At 43.4% G+C, this 21,661-nt stretch overlaps 1 protein-coding gene across 1 annotated transcript in view; it reads left to right on the top strand.

The window, feature by feature from the left end:
- Window positions 1-6,020: 6,020 nt before the first annotated feature.
- The window catches only part of chsy1 (chondroitin sulfate synthase 1), a gene marked incomplete at both ends in the record, with an annotated part of 145,135 nt that continues 129,494 nt past the window's right edge, over window positions 6,021-21,661 (top strand). Inside the window, 2 exons of the mRNA XM_084336758.1 lie at window positions 6,021-6,370; window positions 19,891-20,386. Of these exons, the coding sequence (XP_084192884.1) occupies window positions 6,021-6,370; window positions 19,891-20,386 (846 nt within the window). The remainder of the gene's footprint in view (window positions 6,371-19,890; window positions 20,387-21,661) is intronic.

Genomic DNA, 21,661 nt, shown 5'->3' with positions numbered 1-21,661 from the left:
AAGTACAGTGAGTAAAAATGCAGACAATGAGGTACAAAACTTTAAGGTAAGGTGAAAATGGTATGAATGTAGTACAAATCTCTTTAATAAATAGATAAATATAATGTAGTGTTAAAGTGTCTAAACTCGCAGGGGTCAGCAACCTTTTTGACATGGAGTGCCTGTTTGAAATATAGTTGTAACTAGTGTGCCTCAACAATATTCCATGCATCGTAATTTTTTTTCTCTCATAATCAGGTCTTTTTAATGATAATTTTTACATTATTACATCATTATTGTTATTGTTATTATTAACAATATTATTATGATGGTTGTATCAACCCTAAATCTGAGTTGGGGGGGGGGGGGGATGCAATGCAGACAAACAGCTGCATACAGTGCGACCATTTCACTCACATTTGCCCATTCATTTTTGGACACATCACACACCATTGGTGTGTGTACTGTACGTGTGCTGTCATAGCTCCACCTACAGGCCTAATGGAGAACACCAGGATGTGAATGGAGGGTTAATGTGAGGTATATCGTGTAAATAAGTTTTGATTGATCGCAAGACTACACTGTAAAAAAATATATAATAATAAGTTACCAGAACTTAAAAATATTGAGTTCAGTTACTGTGCATTAAGGTTTTCAGTTTTCAATCCATAATAAGTTAACAGAAAAATAAGTACACAACCACATTATTTCAACCTAATAAAACTATGTTTATTGTCATTGTTTTAAGAACACAAGTTGACTTGGTAATACTCACATTTTGAGTAAAAAAAATTGCTTTTAACATGTGCAATGTTCAATGAAATAGAAAAATAAATAATACAATTTGTTGATTAATCCCACTGGTCACAATGGTGACCGTAATAATGTTTTTGTTATAAGGCTCTGCAAATGTTACTGAATGATGTAGCAATGTATTTCCAGCTACATTGAAATAATAAACAAATAAATGGTCTCAATTAAATATGTGGTAGTAAAAAGAACCTGTGGGAGGATTTCAACAAGATAAATGCGACAACAGTGCAAAATATTTCACTATAATATTTCAAAGCAAAAAAAATAATAATAATAATTTTCATTTTATTTTTATTTATTTTTTTAATGCTGCCCCCTGTGCCTATGCAAATGCCCCCGCCTGCCCAGGCAATAAGGTGAGTGTTTGTTTAAAAGTGAGTGTGCATGTGGATGTGTGTGCAATGAGTGTAGATGATGGGTTGTTGTTACATAGAGTCATTGAGCATCCTGATGGGGGGATAGAAGCTGAATGAATGAAAACTTTATTTAACAGATTTCAGAATGGGTACAATACAGTACGGCTCAATACACACAACAATTGTTAAGGGGATGCAGACCAGAGAAAGACGTTTGTCTTGTTTACATCAGGGTCCCCCATTTTCAATTCACATCGACATTTATGACACACAACATACATGACATTTATGGCATAGGGACATACAGGTATTTAGTACTGATACATTTGTGACATAAACGGTATTCAAATATACAGCACTGTTACCCATAGATCCTGACAGAGTATATACATATGATGGGGAGGGGACTGTACATTAGGAGGGGGTGGGTGGGTGGGAGAGAAATATACATATGGTGGGGAGGAGACTGTACATTTGGAGAGAAATATACATACGGCGGGGAGAGAATATAATATATACATGCGGTGGGGAGGAGACTGTCTATTAGGAATGAATGAATGAATGAATGAAAGGAGGGAGGAGGTGGTGGGGGTGGGCATTTACGGTGGCCAGTTTCGAATTGCAGCCTCCCGTAGGTGCTCTTTAAGAGCGGTTTTGAATGTGGGTAGGGATTCACATTCCTTTACAGCTTTGGGTAGGGCGTTCCACATTGATGTGGCATAATTGCGAAACGTGTTTAGTCCCTTGTTTGAGCCGAATCTGGGTTTAACATGATTTGTTGAGCTTCCTCTGGTGTAGTGGTTGTGGTATTCACTGACCTTTGGGAAGTATTTCGACATGTACATGGGTACCTTAGTCGTATAGTGTATCTTGTAGACCAGGCCCATTGCAAGTTGCTGTACTCTGTCGTCTACTCTAAGCCATCCTAGGTTGTCAAAGTGGGCAGGGGTGAGGTGGGTTCTGGGGGTAAGGTCTGACGAGTTTGTTTTGTGATGTTTGTAATCTTGTTTTTAGCGCCTTTGAGGTGCTTTGGTACCATGAGGTGCAAGCATAGTCGTAGTACCCTTGAATGAGTGCTCCTGCCAGAGTCTTCAGGGTATTCTTGTTTACCAGACTCCTTCTGAGTCTCTCTGTACTGGCCATGAGACTCCGGTAGCGCTTGCCTGACCGCAGCAGTTCAAAGAGGCAGTTGTTTGGGTGACGAGTCTTTGGTTATTCCCTTAGCCTTGGCCCTGCAACGCTTGTTATAAATGTCCTGGAGAGAGGGTCTGATGTTCCTTCTCAGTTTAACTGGTGGTATGGTACAATATGGCTATTGCTATTATACGTTTTCATTGTTTAGGACTTAAAATATGTATCTTTAAGATCCAAACCAAACTGTATATAGTATATTCCCATGCAGGAAAACCCACCTTTTTGAAGACTCCTATTTTTAAAACAGACCTTTTAGTCAAGACCTCAGGCTCTGAGGGCCCTCCCCCAGTTTAGGGCCCTGGGTAGTCAGTTCCACTGTTCCCACCACTTCTACGCCCCTGTCCTGTAATGTAATCTATAATTAGAGCTCTGTAGTATGAACACATAATATGATTGATAACACGTTATAACACGTTAAAAATCAGAAATCGAATCATGATGTCAAAATCTAAATGAATATTGAATCTGAAAATGTGTACAGTTACACCAGTACCAGATGCACATTTGGATGACATGCAGTGGTGAAAAGTAACTGTTTAAAAATATATATATTTATTTTCATTTTAGGGAACTTTATACTTTTGCTCCATTACTTTTCAAATGAAACATTGTACTTTTTACTCCACTACATTTATCTGAACCCATCAGTTACTAGTTACTTTGAAGAAAAGAAAAAAAGTGGCACAAATGTTGTGTATTTTCAAATTTGAAGCGTGCCAACTTCAAGAGGACGTAATCAGAGCACCATAACTGGACCACATACCACTTTAACATAACCTAACACTGTTCCCATTATAGGTGAGTTAAAATATATTACACAGTATCCGTGTGTTCACAACAAGCCCAATTAATTAATGAATTCAGTCAATTAAAGTTGATACAATTTTCTAACAAACATTAGTTAACGTGTTAACAACCCCAATAACTTATTTGCATAACTGGCTTAAATATACCCATCCCAGGCTGTTTTTCTTTCTTTTAACCATATTCAATTATCAAGCATAATTTACCTACATTTGATTGATTTTGTTAACTTTAATAGTGGCCCAGCCTTTTGTATATTTTTCTGTATGTGGCCCTCAGTGAAAAACGTTTTGACACCCCTGCTTGAAACTCATTGTGTTAACTATGAATGGAAAATAAATACTGAAATACTCTTTCCTCATTTTCCCAGGGACTCATGACTAGAACCACCTGAAACCCCCCTGAGGGACCTCACTGTGGGAACCACTACAATAAAGTACCAGCCTCTAGGCTTCTTGCATCAGATTGTAGCACTTAACCAAAGTGAACACCTGTTGACTGGTTGTTAATTAAACAAACATCCAGCAGAGGGCGCCAGTGTATAGCGAGCCTATTCGGTACTGACTTTTCTTATGAGCATTGATTTCTGGTGAGACGGGAACACGTGGTTTTCAATCAAGACATAACAGGGCAGTTTGAGCGTACGTCTTAATTTGTACGAAAAACAAAACCAACACAGAACGAGTCATATGTTTTATGTGTACTTATTATCCGTCTCTGCCCTTCCATTCCAAATGTACCGACTAAACTAACCACACCGGGGCGCTCGAGACTGCTGGTGGACTCAGCATGAATAATTATGGTGCGTTCGAGCGCTACTCGTGAAACTGATCACCAGGAAGGGAATCATCACACACCAGCTTGCATACTGGCTTCAAGGTTGGAAACGTTATCAGATCACTATAATGTAAGCAATTTTTACTCGGCTGTTTATTTATTGGTGTATGTACTTAGATCCATTTTACTTAATCACATTATGTCATATTGCTGTTGATGTTTGTTTAAACAGAAACTCCCCGGTTGCGATGGTGTGATTTTTCCACAACACAAAGCAAGCTTCACTCACAATTAACAACTCATAAAAGTTGGAGTGGACTGGTTGTTCGGTATAGACAAAACTTGTATCAAAACTCGTATCGACTTTCCAAGTCTTTTAATGAAAGACCATAGTGTTCCGGAGATTGCGAAACGTGTAGCCTAAATGTAACTGTAAGAAATTCAGAAAGGCATTATATGTATCCTAATATTGATTAAGGGCTTTAATTATGACTCTGAGTAGCTATCAAGATAAACCAACCTATGATTGATTTTGACATTTATCTTCCTATTGGATAATAGTTCAGCTTTTTACTGTCAATAAATTGCAGTATTGCAGGTCAAATCAGGAAGCCTATCGCAGTGTGAGACAGCTGTCATGTTAATAGCAGCTAAGTCAAATCCCTTGCATTTGTAAACATATACTTGGCAAATAAAGACCACAGTTTATTAGACTCCAAAGTCAGTTGACCAAATCTACGAGCGTGGTGTGAATGCACCATCGTCATTGAAAAGGAAAAAAACTATAGACCACGGCAACACTTCCGGTATTTTGAGCTCATGGGAGAGAGCGCGGGGAGGGAGGGGGGGGGAGGAATGAATGTTGATTAGAGCCTTGAGTGGTTGTAGGCGGCTCTAATCAACATTCATTCATTTGACCCCCCCCCCCCCCCCCGCGCGGTCTCTTTCCCCCTCCTCCCTCCCCCTCACGAGCTCCATGTAACGCGGAAGTGCAGTGAATGAATTGAAAATGGGGGAATTAATGGGGGGATGATGAATTGAAAATGGGGGACCCTGATGTAAACAAGACGAAAGTCTTTCTCTGGTCTGCATCCCCTTAACAATTGTGTGTATTGAGCCGTACTGTATTGTACCCATTCTGCAATCTGTTAATAAAGTTTTCAATCAATCAATCAACCAATCAATCAATCAATCAATCAATCAATCAATCAATCAATCAATCAATCAATCAATCAATCAATCAATCAATCAATCAATCAATCAATCAGTGGTCTTCTCACCCCCCTCACGAGCTCCATGTAACGCGGAAGTGCAGTGGTCTCTTTCCCCCTTCTCCCCCTCACGAGCTCCATGTAACACGGAAGTGCAGTGGTCTCTTTCCCCCTTCTCTCCCCCCTCACGAGCTCCATGTAACGCGGAAGTGCAGTGGTCTCTTTCCCCCTTCTCCCCCCTCACGAGCTCCATGTAACGCGGAAGTGCAGCAGTGGTCTATAAGCGCAACAACCAGCCAGCCACTCACAGTCCGTCTCTACGGCGGCTCCGTTGGGTCAAATCACAGCAGTAAAAGCCTCTGGTCTAGTAAAGTAAAAAAAGCGATCTCGTCACTTCGACAAATCTCACAATGGCGAGATAACGGGTGAGAGAGACAGAGAGAGAGAGAGAATGTCGGGGACGGCGCTGTTGTTCAAGGCGAAGAAGAAGAAAGCACACGTTTCTTTTGGTTGAAGAAGGTCACATCTTTTCCTGCCCTTGATCGACAGCGACGGTGTCGGGATAATAACTTGAAGAAGAGGAGTGTTCGGGTTATTATTATTATATATATAGGGGGACTGTGATGCTACGTGGGCAGCAGCAGGCAGGAGAGACCAGACGAGGCTCCCACTACACCATGAGAGAGAGTGAGCCCAGCTTTCTGGAGGAGAAGAAGAGACACCACACACGCGTTCACCACCGATCATAGGAGTTTTTATTTGTATTATTATCATTCTTCTTCCCAGGGACGCTGCTGTGTTTTGCGGGTTTGCAGCGATCACACCACCACCGGGGAAGGAGTTTGGGGGGTGATCAAGTTGTGCAGCAGCAGCAGCTTCAGGGGGAATGGCAGCAGGTCGGAGCCGCAGAGCCTGGTTCAGTGTGCTGCTGGGGCTGGTGGTCGGCTTCACCCTGGCGTCCCGGCTCATCCTCCCGCGGGCCACGGAGCTCAAGAAAGCCGGACAGAAGCGCAACAAGGCGGGGAGCCCGGCAGGGGGTGCGGGCTGCGGCGGGCTGGGGGGGCTGGCGGGGCTGGGGCTCAGGAAGGAGTACGGCGGGGTGCTGTGGCCCCAACAGGAGCACCAGGGGGGATCACCGGCCACCGAGGAGCCGGTGCCGAGGTCCAGTAACTTCCTGTTCGTCGGTGTCATGACCGCGCAGAAGTACCTGAACAACCGGGCCGTGGCGGCGCACCGGTAGGTTTCATCTGATCCGACCCGCGGTGGTGGAGGAGGGATGGAGCTTCTTTTTTTACCCTCTTTTATGGAGCTTCTTTTTTTACCCTCTTTTCAACTCACTTCTCTCTTACTAAGCTCTCTGTCTGTCTGTAGACAATAGACTGTCACATGTCAGTTGTGTTTCAACTCACTTCTCTTACTAAGCTCTCTGTCTGTCTGTCTGTAGACACGTCAGTTGTGTTTCAACTCACTTCTCTTACTAAGCTCTCTGTCTGTCTGTAGACATGTCAGTTGTATTAACTCACTTCTCTTACTAAGCTCTCTGTCTGTCTGTCTGTCTGTCTGTAGACATGTCAGTTGTATTAACTCACTTCTCTTACTAAGCTCTCTGTCTGTCTGTCTGTCTGTCTGTAGACATGTCAGTTGTATTAACTCACTTCTCTTACTAAGCTCTCTGTCTGTCTGTCTGTCTGTAGACACGTCAGTTGTGTTTCAACTCACTTCTCTTACTAAGCTCTCTGTCTGTCTGTATGTCTGTAGACATGTCAGTTGTGTTGATTGATTGATTATTAACAGATTGCAGAATGGGTACAATACAGTACAGCTCAATACACACCCCTCCTAATGTACAGTCCCCTCCCCATCATATGTATATACTCTGTCAGGATCTATGGGTAACAGTACTGTATATTTGAATACCGTTTATGTCACAAATGTATCAGTACTAAATACCTGTATGTCCCTATGCCTTAAATGTCATGTATGTTGTGTACTGTATGTCATAAATGTCAATATGAATTGAAAATGGGGGACCCTGATGTAAACAAGACAAACGTCTTTCTCTGGTCTGCATTCCCTTAACAATTGTGTGTATTGAGCCGTACTGTATTGTACCAATTCTGCAATCTGTTAAATAAAGTTTTCATTCATTCATTCACAATTGCAGACCAGAGAAAGACTTTCGTCTTGTTTACATTAGGGTCCCCCATTTAACTCACTTCTCTTACTAAGCTCTCTCTCTGTCTGTCTGTAGACATGTCAGTTGTGTTAACTAACTAATTTCTCTTACTAAGCTCTCTGTCTGTCTGTAGACACGTCAGTTGTGTTGATTGATTGATTGAAAATGTTATTAACTATGAATTGAAAATGGGGGACCCTGATGTAAACAAGACGAAAGTCTTTCTCTGGTCTGCATCCCCTTAACAATTGTGTGTATTGAGCCGTACTGTATTGTACCCATTCTGCAAGCTGGTAAATAAAGTTTTCATTCAAGTTTCAGATTGCAGAATGGGTACAATACAGTACGGCTCAATACACACAATTGTTACGGGGATGCAGACCAGAGAAAGACTTTTGTCTTGTTTACATCAGGGTCCCCCATTTAACTCACTTCTCTCACTAAGCTCTCAGTCTGTCTGTCTGTCTGTCTGTCTGTAGACACGTCAGTTGTGTTTTAAACTCACTTCTCTTACTAAGCTCTCTGTCTGTCTGTCTGTAGACATGTCAGTTGTGTTTTAAACTCACTTCTCTTACTAAGCTCTCTGTCTGTCTGTCTGTAGACATGTCAGTTGTATTAACTCACTTCTCTTACTAAGCTCTCTGTCTGTCTGTCTGTAGACATGTCAGTTGTATTAACTCACTTCTCTTACTAAGCTCTCTGTCTGTCTGTCTGTAGACATGTCAGTTGTGTTTTAAACTCACTTCTCTTACTAAGCTCTCTGTCTGTCTGTAGACACGTCAGTTGTGTTTTAAACTCACTTCTCTTACTAAGCTCTCTGTCTGTCTGTCAGACACGTCGGTTGTGTTAACTCTCTTCTCTTCCCTGTACCTAGCGCTCATTTCACCCGGAGTGAAGCTACTGTTGTACTTTTCTGTCTGCATTGAGACAAACATGCCTCTTTTTTATGCAACCAGCTGACATCAAGTTTCACGTTTTTGTTGTTGTTGTTGTTGTTGTTGTTGTTGTTGTCGTCGTCACATATAAGGTGCATGCACAGTATTACAGTGAAATGTTTGGTTCTGTAGGAGTCTCCTCTCCCGAGATTGTGCTTCATACAGAAAATAAAGTAGCCTAAAAAGGAATAAAGACCAAACACAAAATATAAAATATACAAACTAAAGTACAACATGCAAACTTTTTAAAATGCAAAAACGAGGTAGAGATGTAGTGCAAATATTTTTAGTAATGCATAGATGAAAATATGGTTTAGTGTTAAAAAGTGTTTAAAAGTGTACTTTGTGTAGAAGCAGCGTTGCACACCGGTGTGTCCCGTTAATATATATTCATTCAAGGCTATTCGGTTGTTGAGTTGGTGCATTCCAACATCATAATCCGGATTAATAACCTGTATTGATGGGCCGGGATGTATATTGAGGGGGGGGGGGGGTCGTGTGTCGCCTACACAGACCCTGTGTCCCGTTTATTGATGTATGTTGTGTTGTGATCTGTGCAACGTTTCCGCTGTCACTTCCCCCGTTCCATTCGTGTAAACAATGCATTATTGTCCATACAGGGCCGCTGCGAGCAGGGTGACTCATAAACGGATTATCCCGACCGTGACCGGGTTATGAACTATTAGTAGTATCTGGGATAGCTGTCTGCAGACACTGGTTATGAACTATTAGTATCTGGATAGCTGTCTGCAGACACTGGTTATTAACTATTAGTATCTGGATAGCTGTGTAAAGACACTGGTTATGAACTATTAGTATCTGGATAGCTGTGTAAAGACACTGGTTATTAACTATTAGTATCTGGATAGTTTTGTAAAGACACTGGTTATTAACTATTAGTATCTCGATAGCTGTGTAAAGACACTGGTTATTAACTATTAGTATCTGGATAGCTGTGTAAAGACACTGGTTATTAACTATTAGTATCTGGATAGCTGTGTAAAGACACTGGTTATTAACTATTAGTATCTGGATAGTTGTGTAAAGACACTGGTTATTAACTATTAGTATCTGAATAGCTGTGTAAAGACACTGGTTATTAACTATTAGTATCTGGATAGTTGTGTAAAGACACTGGTTATGAACTAGGCTGTTAGTAGTATCTGGATAGCTGTGTGGTTACTACGCATAGACTCTGATCGATGCCTTATTCCAGAGAGATAAAGAGACGGATTGTATATTATATTTCACATTTTCGTTGAGGTGGTTAATAACGACACTCTAGGTCGGTTGGACTGATGGGAGCTCTCTGGGCTACAGGGCTTGGCTGTGGAGATGAAATTCAGACGGGTGACAAATCATAGGCCTGACAAATCGCAGCGGCACCTGCCCCGACATGTCCTGCCATCCTGTGAGGGACTGTGTCCGCTAAGACTATTCCACCCACGGCACGGGAAACCTGCGAGTTCCTGAATCCATCTGTGAACTGATGGGCACATTCATATTCTGGACAACAGCACTAGGGTTGGGTACCGTTCACATTTGAATCGATACCGGTGCCCGACGGTAGGGGAGAACAGGGAACACTTTTTACTCTAGTGTGAATAGCTCATCATCAAAACATCTTTCAATAGTCATTCCTACATTAAATTGAAGCTTAAGATGTTGGCTTGAAATGTGTATCCCTCTCATTTTCCAACGTATTGTAACAAAGAGTTAATCACCTATCAAAGACACTTTGACACATTGTGACAACCAACCCCATCACGGGGATGGTTGTCACACACTATGGGTTTGGTTGTCACCATGTGTTTTTAATGGGAAGAATCTTAAAAAGAAGACAAGAAGGCAGAACTAAATTTGAAAGTTTAATTGCATTGACAAGTTGACAAATACATAACTTAATGCATCTTAACATGAACATAAACAGGAAACACATCTTTAGGTCATCCTATATAACAAAATAAGAACACAATAAATCGGCCTAACAATAATAGCCTACACAACATGTGACAACCAACCCCAAAGAAAATGTGACGACCAACCCCAACTGGAATGTCTTGATAGCATCAAGGCTAACAGCCATCTAACAACTAGTTAGCTAGCTAACAACAATCTAAACTATAGCTATCCCTTCACACTTTTTAAGGGTAATAATTGTTTCATTATAAACCAATTGTGTAAAAGCCTAGAAGAAAAATACTGAGGAGCGGAATATTTACAAATGTTTCACTCCAAAGATGACAATGTAGGTGGACTCTGACCCCAATTCTGGACATTTAAATACCAAAATATGGGAGACAGGACCCTTTGGTGATGAAATATAATTAATGTGACAACCTACCCGTGTGACAACGTCCCCTGTTCTCCCCTACCTTTTTTCGGTACTTTAGTGTAAAAAAATTGTCCAAACTTCAAATGATTTATTATCATTATTATTTATTTAGACCAATTTGTTAATATCTATATATAATAATATTGCAGTGAGCATTGTCTGCATCTAGCTTTGTAAAGTGTAATCACACTTGCGACCGTTTTCGACTTGCCATTGCCCCGACTGCTTTGTTGTTGAATCAAGTCAAATCCTAGGTAAGCGTGTATTGTGCATGTGAACGTTGATGTGAGCGTTAGGGCTGAGCCCAAACGTTCGAACCTTCATTCATTACGTTGGCATTCGAATTCTAAATCAACATTAAAATTAAAATTTTTTAATAAACATTCTTTATTTTATTTTATTTTTTTGTAAAAAAAATAAATTCTATTAATTCTGTTTAAACCAATGGGGTTTTTCTTCACAGTTGTATACAGATTAGGCTACACTAATATTATAGTATTAAAAGAAACTGATGAGTTATATTCATTAGAAAGTTGATTTAGTTGGGCTGGGGCTTCTCCCTGGGCTGGGTCTGGGGCTGGAAAGTTGATTTAATAAAAGAAGAAAAAAATACTAATTTAATCATATTAATCACTTTATTCAAATTGAGGATTTAGTTTGAGTATATATATATATAAAAAAAAAAGTATACATTTTATTTTTTAATTATTAAAAAAAGAAAATCTTTAATTAAAAACGAAGGTTCGAACGTCCGTTCGCAAAACCCTGACGAAGTTCGAATCCCAAAAACAGGCTTCGGGGACAGCCTTAGTGAGCGCGCGGTAGCGCGATAATGTTGACGCCAGCGGACTTAAAAGAAAAATTGGCACTGGCGTATCTCACGTGAATCGGTACTCGGTAGTACCGACGTGATTCGGTCGATACCCTTAAAAGTACCTAATTCGGTACCCATCCCTATCTCTAACCTACGGAATGGGAAACCTGCGAGTTCCTAAATTTGTCTGTGAACAGAAAACGTTGCGTGCACTCTCTGTGAACAGAAAACGTTGCGTGCACTCTCTGTGAACAGAAAACTGACGGGCACATTAATATTCTGGACAACAGCACCGAGGACGAGTTATTATCTTTCTGGGATGGTGCTTTTTTTTGTAATGCGCTGATGATACCACCTTATCACTGGCAATACTGTGTTTGAGCACTATATCCATAAAGTATAGACCAGTACAGATTCATTTATTTTACTGAACAATATTACAGAGACTATAATAAACCCATTCGTTTGGGGTCATTGATTCAACAAAATGATCGTGATGTGTTTTTCCTCTCCATTAGAGAGATCTAACGTCCCTCATCCCCGCTGCCTCCGTGTCAAAAGAGAAAATCAAGTGACTTTGCTCTGCTTTCCGACTTGTTTACACGTGGCTCCTCTAGTCAGGGTTCAGTGTCGGGAGACATTTCCCTGACGCACCGATACAGCGTTTCAGCTCGGTGTGTCAACCCCCGATATCCGAGGGCAGTATCGGTGCATTCCTAGGCCCGACCGCACAGTGCCATCTCTGTGTGTACATTAAGATTTGATATAGGCCTGCGTGAGCCGTGTCATGTGCTCAGCGCGTCTGAAAGGCATGCAAGGATATAGTAAAGTATGCAATGAACTAGAAGCACGTTCAAGCATGACAGTTTTATTGGATCTTCTCCTAATAGAGTCTACATTTTAATTTGACAGATGTGAATGTCTAGATAAAAGGGAGATATATATAGATGGTCTTAAAAAAAGAGATGTACGTGTTCAGATGCTCTTAGAAAGGCACCGGGTCTGTTTTTATCTTCTCGCAGACCTACAGAAAATGCGTCTAGTTCCCTGAACTCGGGTCCCGAGCCGGATGCAGGTCTTGATGTTGACACGGGTCGGGTATAGCGTCGGGACAATGGTTCAATATTATAATTTATCGTTTCATGTCGGGATCATATCTGGGTGAAATTATGATACAGATTCGGATTATTTTTATTGTCACGTCTTCATAAACGAAGAGTGCAGAAGAGTGAAATTATTTGGGTTTTCGTCGATCCTCTGATCATACAGAAGCAGTGGTATTTATTTAGAATAATATGGAATACAATAAGGTAATAGAGGTAGCATAAAGTAGCGGCATAAAAATACAACGTTAAAGTAGCATTGAAAATATAATGCAGTATATGATACAATTGACCCCAAACAATCTAGTACAGTGGTAATGGTGTGTGCAGTGTGCAGAGTTCCAGTGTGTGTGAGGTAGATAGTAGTAGTAGTAGCATGTGTGCGTGTGTTTGATTATTGTGCACCATTGTGCACAATCCTGTCATCTAGATGAATGACAACACTGAACAGCTAGGCTTCATGTTAATCGCAAGCTCTCTCAAAAAAATGAGATCTCTGGGGAGATGCATATATTTGAGAGGATGTTATTTGAAAACGGCAGAGTTGTGGTTTGATATCACACTTTAGGCCTATACGTTATCATTAAATGGGATGAACAGCAATTGGATTGGCCGTATTGATCCTGCGGTTTTACATGTGAACAGATACTGTGATATTGACATCGGATGACGATCGTGTGAATCTGAATGACATTTTCTCCCCTTTATTTCGATCTTTTATTTAATCTCGAGGATCGTCCGGTGCAAACTCTTAATTTCAAGACGAGGATGATAACTTTACATCATGTATATTAAAAACAGGAAAAACACAATAAAGATGGAAGAAAAGAAAACCAAGACAGAAATGCAGATGCAAAAAAATAAAAAAATAAAACACAAAAAAAGAGCAGATCAAAAATGAAATAGGGAGGTTTGTAATCATGTTTTTTAAACTGTCCATGGGATAGTGGAGTATTGATTTTTTAGAGCGAGAGTTGAAGATCCTTCCAAGAAGCTGAAGCATTAAAACAAAAGGCTGATTTTCCAGGGTCAGGCTGCGCTCGGGGGACCTGGAGCGCGAGCCAGTCATTTGAGCGTGCCAGACCGGGGCCACAGTTCCAATCTAGCAACACTGTGATATCATATAAGGCGGTCATTTCCCGACAATGGCCTTAATGATGAACAGATACCAAATGTTTATTTTGCCTCTCTCTGCCAGAGAAGACCAACCCGCTTTATCACACAGGATGCAGTACTGTGGCGAGCGTCATATCTACCAGTAAATCTGAGTGCAGAATGATAGATCGTCTCGACGCCACCCCCCCATATACCTCAAATGGATCCGTCGTCGGCTCTATTTTCAATCTTTCATAATGTTATTATTTACCCCAGTTGCTATTGCATGTACTTATTTGTGTTTCATTACACGTATAGCCTACATACTTACCAACTGTTTCGCCTGTTTTATAGCAACACTACTACAGAACCTTGAATTATTGACGATTGGATGAGGGCTTTAAAACTTCATATACACCATTATATACATGATATTTGACCCTTTCGTCGTTGTGTCCCGTATTCAAACGCAGACTGATCAATACGAGCTTCGCAACTTTTGCTAAAAATGTGAACCAATGTGCGCAGGTTACACAGTGCAACAGTATACGAGGTGTCAGGTTCCACTGTGCAACAGTATACCAGGTGTCAGGTTCCACGGTGCAACAGTATACGAGGTGTCAGGTTCCACGGTGCAACAGTATACCAGGTGTCTGGTTCCACGGTGCAACAGTATACCAGGTGTCAGGTTCCACGGTGCAACAGTATACGAGGTGTCAGGTTCCACGGTGCAACAGTATACCAGGTGTCTGGTTCCACGGTGCAACAGTATACGAGGTGTCAGGTTCCACGGTGCAACAGTATACCAGGTGTCTGGTTACACGGTGCAACAGTATACCAGGTGTCAGGTTCCACAGTGCAACAGTATACCAGGTGTCAGGTTCCACGGTGCAACAGTATACCAGGTGTCAGGTTACACGGTGCAACAGTATACGAGGTGTCAGGTTCCACGGTGCAACAGTATACCAGGTGTCTGGTTACACGGTGCAACAGTATACCAGGTGTCAGGTTACACGGTGCAACAGTATACCAGGTGTCGTGAAAGGCAGAGTGACGGGGTGTTGTTTTCTTATGGCTTATTAAACATAATAGTTAAGATGCTGCCTATCAAGCTGTGTGGTCAACCACATAATAAGCTCAACATAGCTAAACAACTAAAAAAAGGGTTCGTAAATGGCAATGTCTTGTATAATACACATGGCAGTTTGCAGCAAACTAATCACGTTAACGTTCACTGGTACTAATAATGTTAGCTAGGTTGCTATTTTGGTTACAAAATCGGGCTATTTTTAGTGGTCAAGTCTGACCGTGAGTGTCGGCATAAATTCGCTGTGTATCGTGCAATTCATCTAAAGTTATTTAGCTTAGCTGATGAGTATTTTACTGTGCCTCTGGCCTTGTGGCTAAGCACACAGATATGGGCTGTAGCAATGAGCGTTTTGGAGAGCCAGCTAACGACTACTTGGTCAATAAGCTATGTTACGGTGATAAACCATTAGATCATACAGGCCTCACTGCCTCCCGAGATGAACTAAACGTTAGCTGAAGATAAATTGAGTTGATCTTAACCCTTTCACTACCATGACACTACAGAAGGTTAACCCTTTCTCACCACCACACTACCAAAGGTTAACCCTTTGGTAGTGTGGTAGTGAAAGGGTTAACCTGCCCCTGGACGAGTCCCATTATCTGTGATCATGATACATGTCAACTGAGGCTTAACGTTATTCCTCTTGCATTGCGATGACACCATCGCCTCGGATTTCAGCTTTCAGTTCATCCACTTAAGTTCAGCATATATATCTCTGCGTGGCATAGTGAAGGTCTTTTTCACGGTTGGTTTAAAGCCTCCTTGATGTATCATGACTCTCACGGCCGCTGTAGCTTTCTGTGCTAAAACATTACTTTGACGGAGTAGCAACAGTCAAAACCGCAAAGGCGTGAACCACTGGTGTTCATAGTATTCCATTGCAGATATCTTGGTCGCATACAACAGGTGATCGCAATAGAATCGCAGGTGATTACCATTATATGACAATCGCAGCCAATGTGGCATTGTGCTGTATTGTATGGTATAACACGTCATGAGGGCATTATGGACAGGCTGTGACCGTCCTTCCCCCCCTGTTGCTGTTAATAAGAGTGTGTTATGGTTTATGCTGGGCGATACAGTCAAAATATGATTAATATTTGACTTATTATTGGTGGTATAATGATATCTGACAGTATTTGTTTCCTCCGGTGCAAAGTACGTGATTTGACATCTTTTACTTCATCCGGAACGCTCTGTTTCCATCCAATTTCCATCCCCAAATATTTCTAATACCGCAGCGCCGGAGAACAATCTTTAGATTTAGGCGAAATCTAAAATATATGCACATTTCTACGACATGTATATATCATTGACGACGGTGTTTGCGATAAAACGCATACCTTTTGCGTGGATCTATGACGGTATAACTTAATATTCAATATAGGCTATGCCTCCCAGCCCTGGTTAACCCTTTTAACCCTTTCACTGTGACAATACAGAAGGTTAACCCAGGATAACCCTTTCACTGCCACATGACAAATGGTTAACCCTTTCACTACCACACTATAGAAGGTTAACCCTTTCACACTACAGAAGGTTAACCCTTTCACTACCACACTACAGATGGTTAACCCTTTCACCCACACACTACAGAAGGTTAACCCTTTCACTACCACACTAACCGTCTGTAGTGTGTTAGTGAAAGGGTTAACCGTCTGTAGTGGTAGTGAAAGGGTTAACCGTCTGTAGTGTGGTAGTGAAATGGTTAACCTTCTTTATTATTTATTTATTTTTTGATCCACTTTTTCTCCTTTTTTCAATTTTTTCTCCCATCCCAATTCCGTTGTGTCAATTCTCCCCTCCCCTGTCTTGAACGTTGCTTGCATATGCCCCCCACTGGCCGGTTGTAGGGAGGATAGAAGCCTTGCATCACGTGTCCCCTCAGATACACGAGGAGGCAGCCTGTCGCATCTTTTCACCTGCCAGTGCGGACTCTCATTGGCGAGGTGTAACGTGTGGGAGGCTCACACTACCCCCGATACTTCCTGTCTCTGCTGTGCAGGCGTCCCCCAACCGACCTGTAGGAGTCGCTGTCCACAACGTCCAAATCCCCACCCATCGACTTCCACCCGCTAACTCTGCCAATTGAGTTAGTATGATGGCTGGCCCAAGCCGGAGGCAACGCCGACAGCCTTGAGTCGAACCCGGTGTCTCTTGCATTGGTGACGAGCGCAATGTCCGCTGCGCCACACAGCCGCCCCCAAATGGTTAGCCTTCTGTAGTGTGGTAGTGAAAGGGTTAACCTTCTGTAGTGTGGTAGTGAAAGGGTTAACCGTCTGTAGTGTGGTAGTGAAAGGGTTAACTAACTAAGCCAGTTGAACTTGACAGGAGAGGCTGAGCCTTGGTGGAGCCCGGCTAGAGTTGAACGGCCCCGCGGTGGTGGTGGTGGTGGTGGTGGTGGTGGTGGTGGTGGTGGTGGTGGTGGGTGGGGGGCTCATTACTATTCCTCTTCCGTCGTCTCTCCGCACCGCCATGAGGCCAGCGCTGTGAGGCTGTGGTCACTTCAATGGGGCTCACAACGGGCTACGGTGCATAAATTAGGAGCCCGAGTCACGGCTGAGGTAACGGAATAGCGGCCCGCCTCGGGGTCCTCCTGCGTTATCTAGGACCGACGACGTGCCCCGACCTCTTGACCCCCCCCCCCGGGCCACGGGATGACCTCTGGACCCAGGCGCTGGTGTGATGTTGTCAGAGAAACGTGGTCGTTTTCATTGAGGTTATATATCTAGACCTTAATCATCTCTGGGACGTTGACAGCAGGAATGCGTGGAAGCTGTTATTAAGGCAAACCGAACGGTATAGCGGCCGTACAGACGCTGCATTGTACCAGATCATCCAGGTGTGTGTGTGTGTGTGTGTGTCTTTGTCTGTGTGTCTGTGCCTGTGCGCTTGCATTGCTCTTGCCTTGTGTTGTTTGAATGCGAGTGTGTGTGTGTGCACGGCACATGCTTATTTTCTTATTTTTTCTTCTTTCCCCCCCCAATGTTTTTATTGGTTTTTCACTGTGTACACATGTCATAGTTACATTGCAAGTTCTTTTTCACAAACAAAAACACCCCCCCCCACACCCCCTTATCTCTCTCTTAACATCTCCCTCACATTTAAATCAACAGTTAGTATGATCATATGGAAATAATAGGTATACATTCAATGGTACCTCTTAACAAAATAGAACATGCAAAAGTAAAGAGTTACATCCTTACATTACATATATTCAATGGTACCTCTTAACAAAATAGAACATACATAAGTAAATAGTTACATCGTTACATTACATACATTCAATGGTACCTCTTATTAACAAAATAGAACATACATAAGTAAAGAGTTACATCCTCACAACAGCTTTAAGAGCCTCCATCCTATTTCGGGGCCGACCGCTATGTGAGTCTTTAAGCGTCCCGTCCTGATGCTGCCGTTGTGGTTGGAGCCCCGGTCAAGGCCGTTGTGGGAAAGTGGTGTTGTTGTCCAGCGGGGAGCACTCTGTCCGCTGGACCTGGCAGTAACGACTCCCCCTGTGACAGTGTGCGAGTGCCGTCCTTCGGATGAGACATTAAACCGAGGGCCCGACTACTAGTTTCGGTCGTTAAAGAACCCAGGGTGTCGAGTAGGGGGTTCCCCCCCGACGCTCCTGGGCCAAATTCCCAATCGAGTCTCTGACATCAAGGCCACCTTAATTGGCTGATATCAATCCTTGTCTCCTGGGCCTTTCAGCCCCTGTGTAGTGTGATGTGTGCCGGGTGCCAGTGAATGGCAGCCATTGAGCCTGCGTAGCCACAAGGTTGGCAATTTCCACCACTACATTGTGAGGCGTTTGGAGTGTCTGGAAAAGATAATTTATCATTCATGTGTGCGCATTGGGGATGTGGTTTTTCATATCAGGAGTTGAAGGTATGGGCGGCTAAGTGGCGCAGTGGGGCAAGGCCTGCGCCACTAATGCAGGAGATGCTGGGTTCGAGCCCAGCTCTCGGCATTGCTACCAGCTTGGCTGGTCGTTCATACTAATACAATTGGCAGTATTAGGGGGTGGGAAGCTGGCGGGTGGGGATCGGACGTTGTGGACAGCGACTCCTACAGGTCGGTTGGTGCACCTGCGCAGCAGAATCAGGAAGCAACGAGGGCGGCGTGTACTGAAACTGAACATTTTAACTGAATTTAAACTGAAACAGAAAATAACAATTTCGTGTTTTCTTTTGGGGGGGGGGGGGGGGTCGCATTTTAGAATATTTGGTCTTAAGAACAGTAGACTATTCGAAAAAAAATTTGATCAGTCATGCACATCCCTAATGTTTAGTCACATGGCCGCTGCCATCGAGAGGGAGAGGTGCTCATGTCTCTCAGTGCTCAGAGTGTCTATAGCATCGTGACATATGGCTGAGTGGCGTTAATAATAATAATAATAATAATAATAATAATCTTTATTTGTATATCACCTTTCATACAAGAATTGCAGCTCAAAGTGCTTCACAGCAGAACAAAAAGGCATACAATGAGCACAACATTGGCAGATCAAGAGAAATGCACAAGGTGCAGACATAAAATAAGTATAAAATAGACAGCAGCTAAATAGACAAGTCAAGGTATAATGGCATAGAACATTAAATCACATAGTTTTTTCATATTAGGAACATATTAATATGCCTCTTTTGTTTATGGTTTGATTATCACTCGTTATCGGCATGCCTCCCGACGTGCCACTGATGCACATTAAATCACATACAACACACAATGATAAAAGAATAAAATAGAATAGACAGTAAAATTGTGCAATATTAGTGTCTGTCTAACATTGGACTCTCTCTATCTCTCTCCCTCTCTCTCTCTGTCCCTCCCTCTCTCTCTGTCCATCTTTCCCTCTCTCTCTGTCTCTCTCTCCCTCTCCCTCCCCTCTCTCTCTGTCCCCCCCCATCTCTCTCTCTCTCTCCCCCCCATCTCTCTCTCTCCCCCCCTCTCTCTCCCCCCTCTCTCTCTCTCTCTCTCTCCCCCCCCCTCTCTCTCTGCCCCCCCCATCTCTCTCTCTCTCCCCCCCCAGTCTCTCTCTCTCCCCCCCTCTCTCTCTCCCTCTCTCTCTCCCCCCCCCCTTTCTCTCCCCTCTCTCTCCCTCTCTCTCTGTCCCCCCCCCTCTCTCTCTCTCTCTCTCTCTCTCTCCCCCCCTCTCTCTCCCCTCTCTCTCTCTCTCTCTCCCCCCCCCTCCCCCTCCCCCAGGACGTGGGCCCAGGACGTGCCCGGCCGGGTGGAGTTCTTCTCCAGCGAGGGCTCCGACACCTCCATCCCCATCCCCATCGTGGCGCTGCGCCACGTGGACGACTCCTACCCGCCCCAGAAGAAGTCCTTCATGATGCTGAAGTACATGCACGACCACTACCTGGACCAGTACGAGTGGTTCATGCGCGCCGACGACGACGTCTACATCAAGAGCGAGCGGCTGGAGGGCTTCCTGCGCGGCCTCAACAGCAGCGAGGCCGTCTTCCTGGGCCAGACGGGCATGGGCGCGCGCGACGAGCTGGGCAAGCTGGCGCTGGAGCCCGGCGAGAACTTCTGCATGGGGGGGCCCGGGGTGATCATGAGCCGGGAGGTGCTGCGGAGGATGGTGCCTCACATCAGGGAGTGCCTGCAGGAGATGTACACCACCCACGAGGACGTGGAGGTGGGCCGCTGCGTGCGCCGCTTCGCCGGGGTGCAGTGCGTCTGGTCCTACGAGGTAAGCAGCGATGATGGAGGTTTTTACGGGTTTTTGACTCTCGTACCTACGTTTTTTTTTTGTTGTCTCCGAATGACCCTACCTTCTAGGGGGGGGCGACAGTAGGGATGGGTACCTTTCACATTTGAATCGATACCGGTACCCAACGGTACCTTTTTTCGGTACTTTAGTCTCAAGAAATTTTATTTACCTACATCAGTCGAAAAAAAATTATCCAAACTTCAAATAACTACAATTTCGACAGTTTTCGGCTTGCCATTGCTCCGACTGCTTTGTTGTTGAATCGAGTCAAATCCTAGGTAAGCATATATTGTGCGTGTGAACGTTGACATGAAAAGAAAAAAGTAAAAAAAAAGTAAATTTTTTTTTTTTTTTTTTTTTATTTATTTTTGGTATCTCACTTGATTCCATTTACCTTGTCACTCACTCACTCACTCACTCACTCACTCACTCACTCACTCACTCACTCACTCACTCACTCACTCGTTACTGAAAGGACACACCTCCCCCACAATGACGTATCGCAAAGCAACAACCTGTATCTGCCTGCAGTATGTAGGTAACGTCAGCCCTGTTTCTAAACGCTCACCGTGGAAGGAGGTTGCTACGTGTTCGTGGTCGGCAGCTCTACATCACGTGTACCTCGCTCAAGGCCGCTATTTGGTGGGTATTTGACACCGGGATCGGAGCAGGCAACCCTTCGGTTGCTCAATGGCTTTTCCCCCCGAATCCAAGCTGCCACGTGACTAGGGTTGGGCATCGTTTGGATTTGAACGATTCCGATTCCGATTCTCCATTTCGATTCCTGTTCTAAACGATTCTCGATTCCGATTCTTTGAGGTACAGGTCACAGCTTATTTCGCAGGAGATTATTATTATTATTTATTTTAATCTTACATTTTTTTCATACTATTATTCACATTGTCAGTTGACTTGATACAGTTTAATTTGGTTGCTGTACTGTAACTAGGGTATTAATTAACAAGTAAAAAAAATATATATATACCGTACTTTTCGGACTAAATTCAAATTATGTTACTTCCGGTTAGGAACCGGTTCCTATTAGAACTCGGTGCCCAACCCTACACGTGCCGCTCCCTACCCACGGCTCCAGACGGCTGGTCTCCGCTCAGAAGCCCGTAGCCCGGGGTCCTCCAGAAGTGCTGGCGCCAGCGTCGCATCGTTACACGCGTTGGAAGATTCCCCACGTAGTAGATTTAATATTTCCATTAGGAGGCAGAGAGCTGTAGGCGGGGGGGGGGGGCACCTGAGAGT

Source organism: Notolepis coatsorum, assembly GCF_963971535.1.
Source record: "Notolepis coatsorum genome assembly, chromosome: 2".
In the NCBI taxonomy this organism is placed as follows: domain Eukaryota; kingdom Metazoa; phylum Chordata; class Actinopteri; order Aulopiformes; family Paralepididae; genus Notolepis; species Notolepis coatsorum.
Note: the sequence above shows the minus strand (reverse complement) of the source record. Positions and strands in the feature narration are given on the sequence as shown.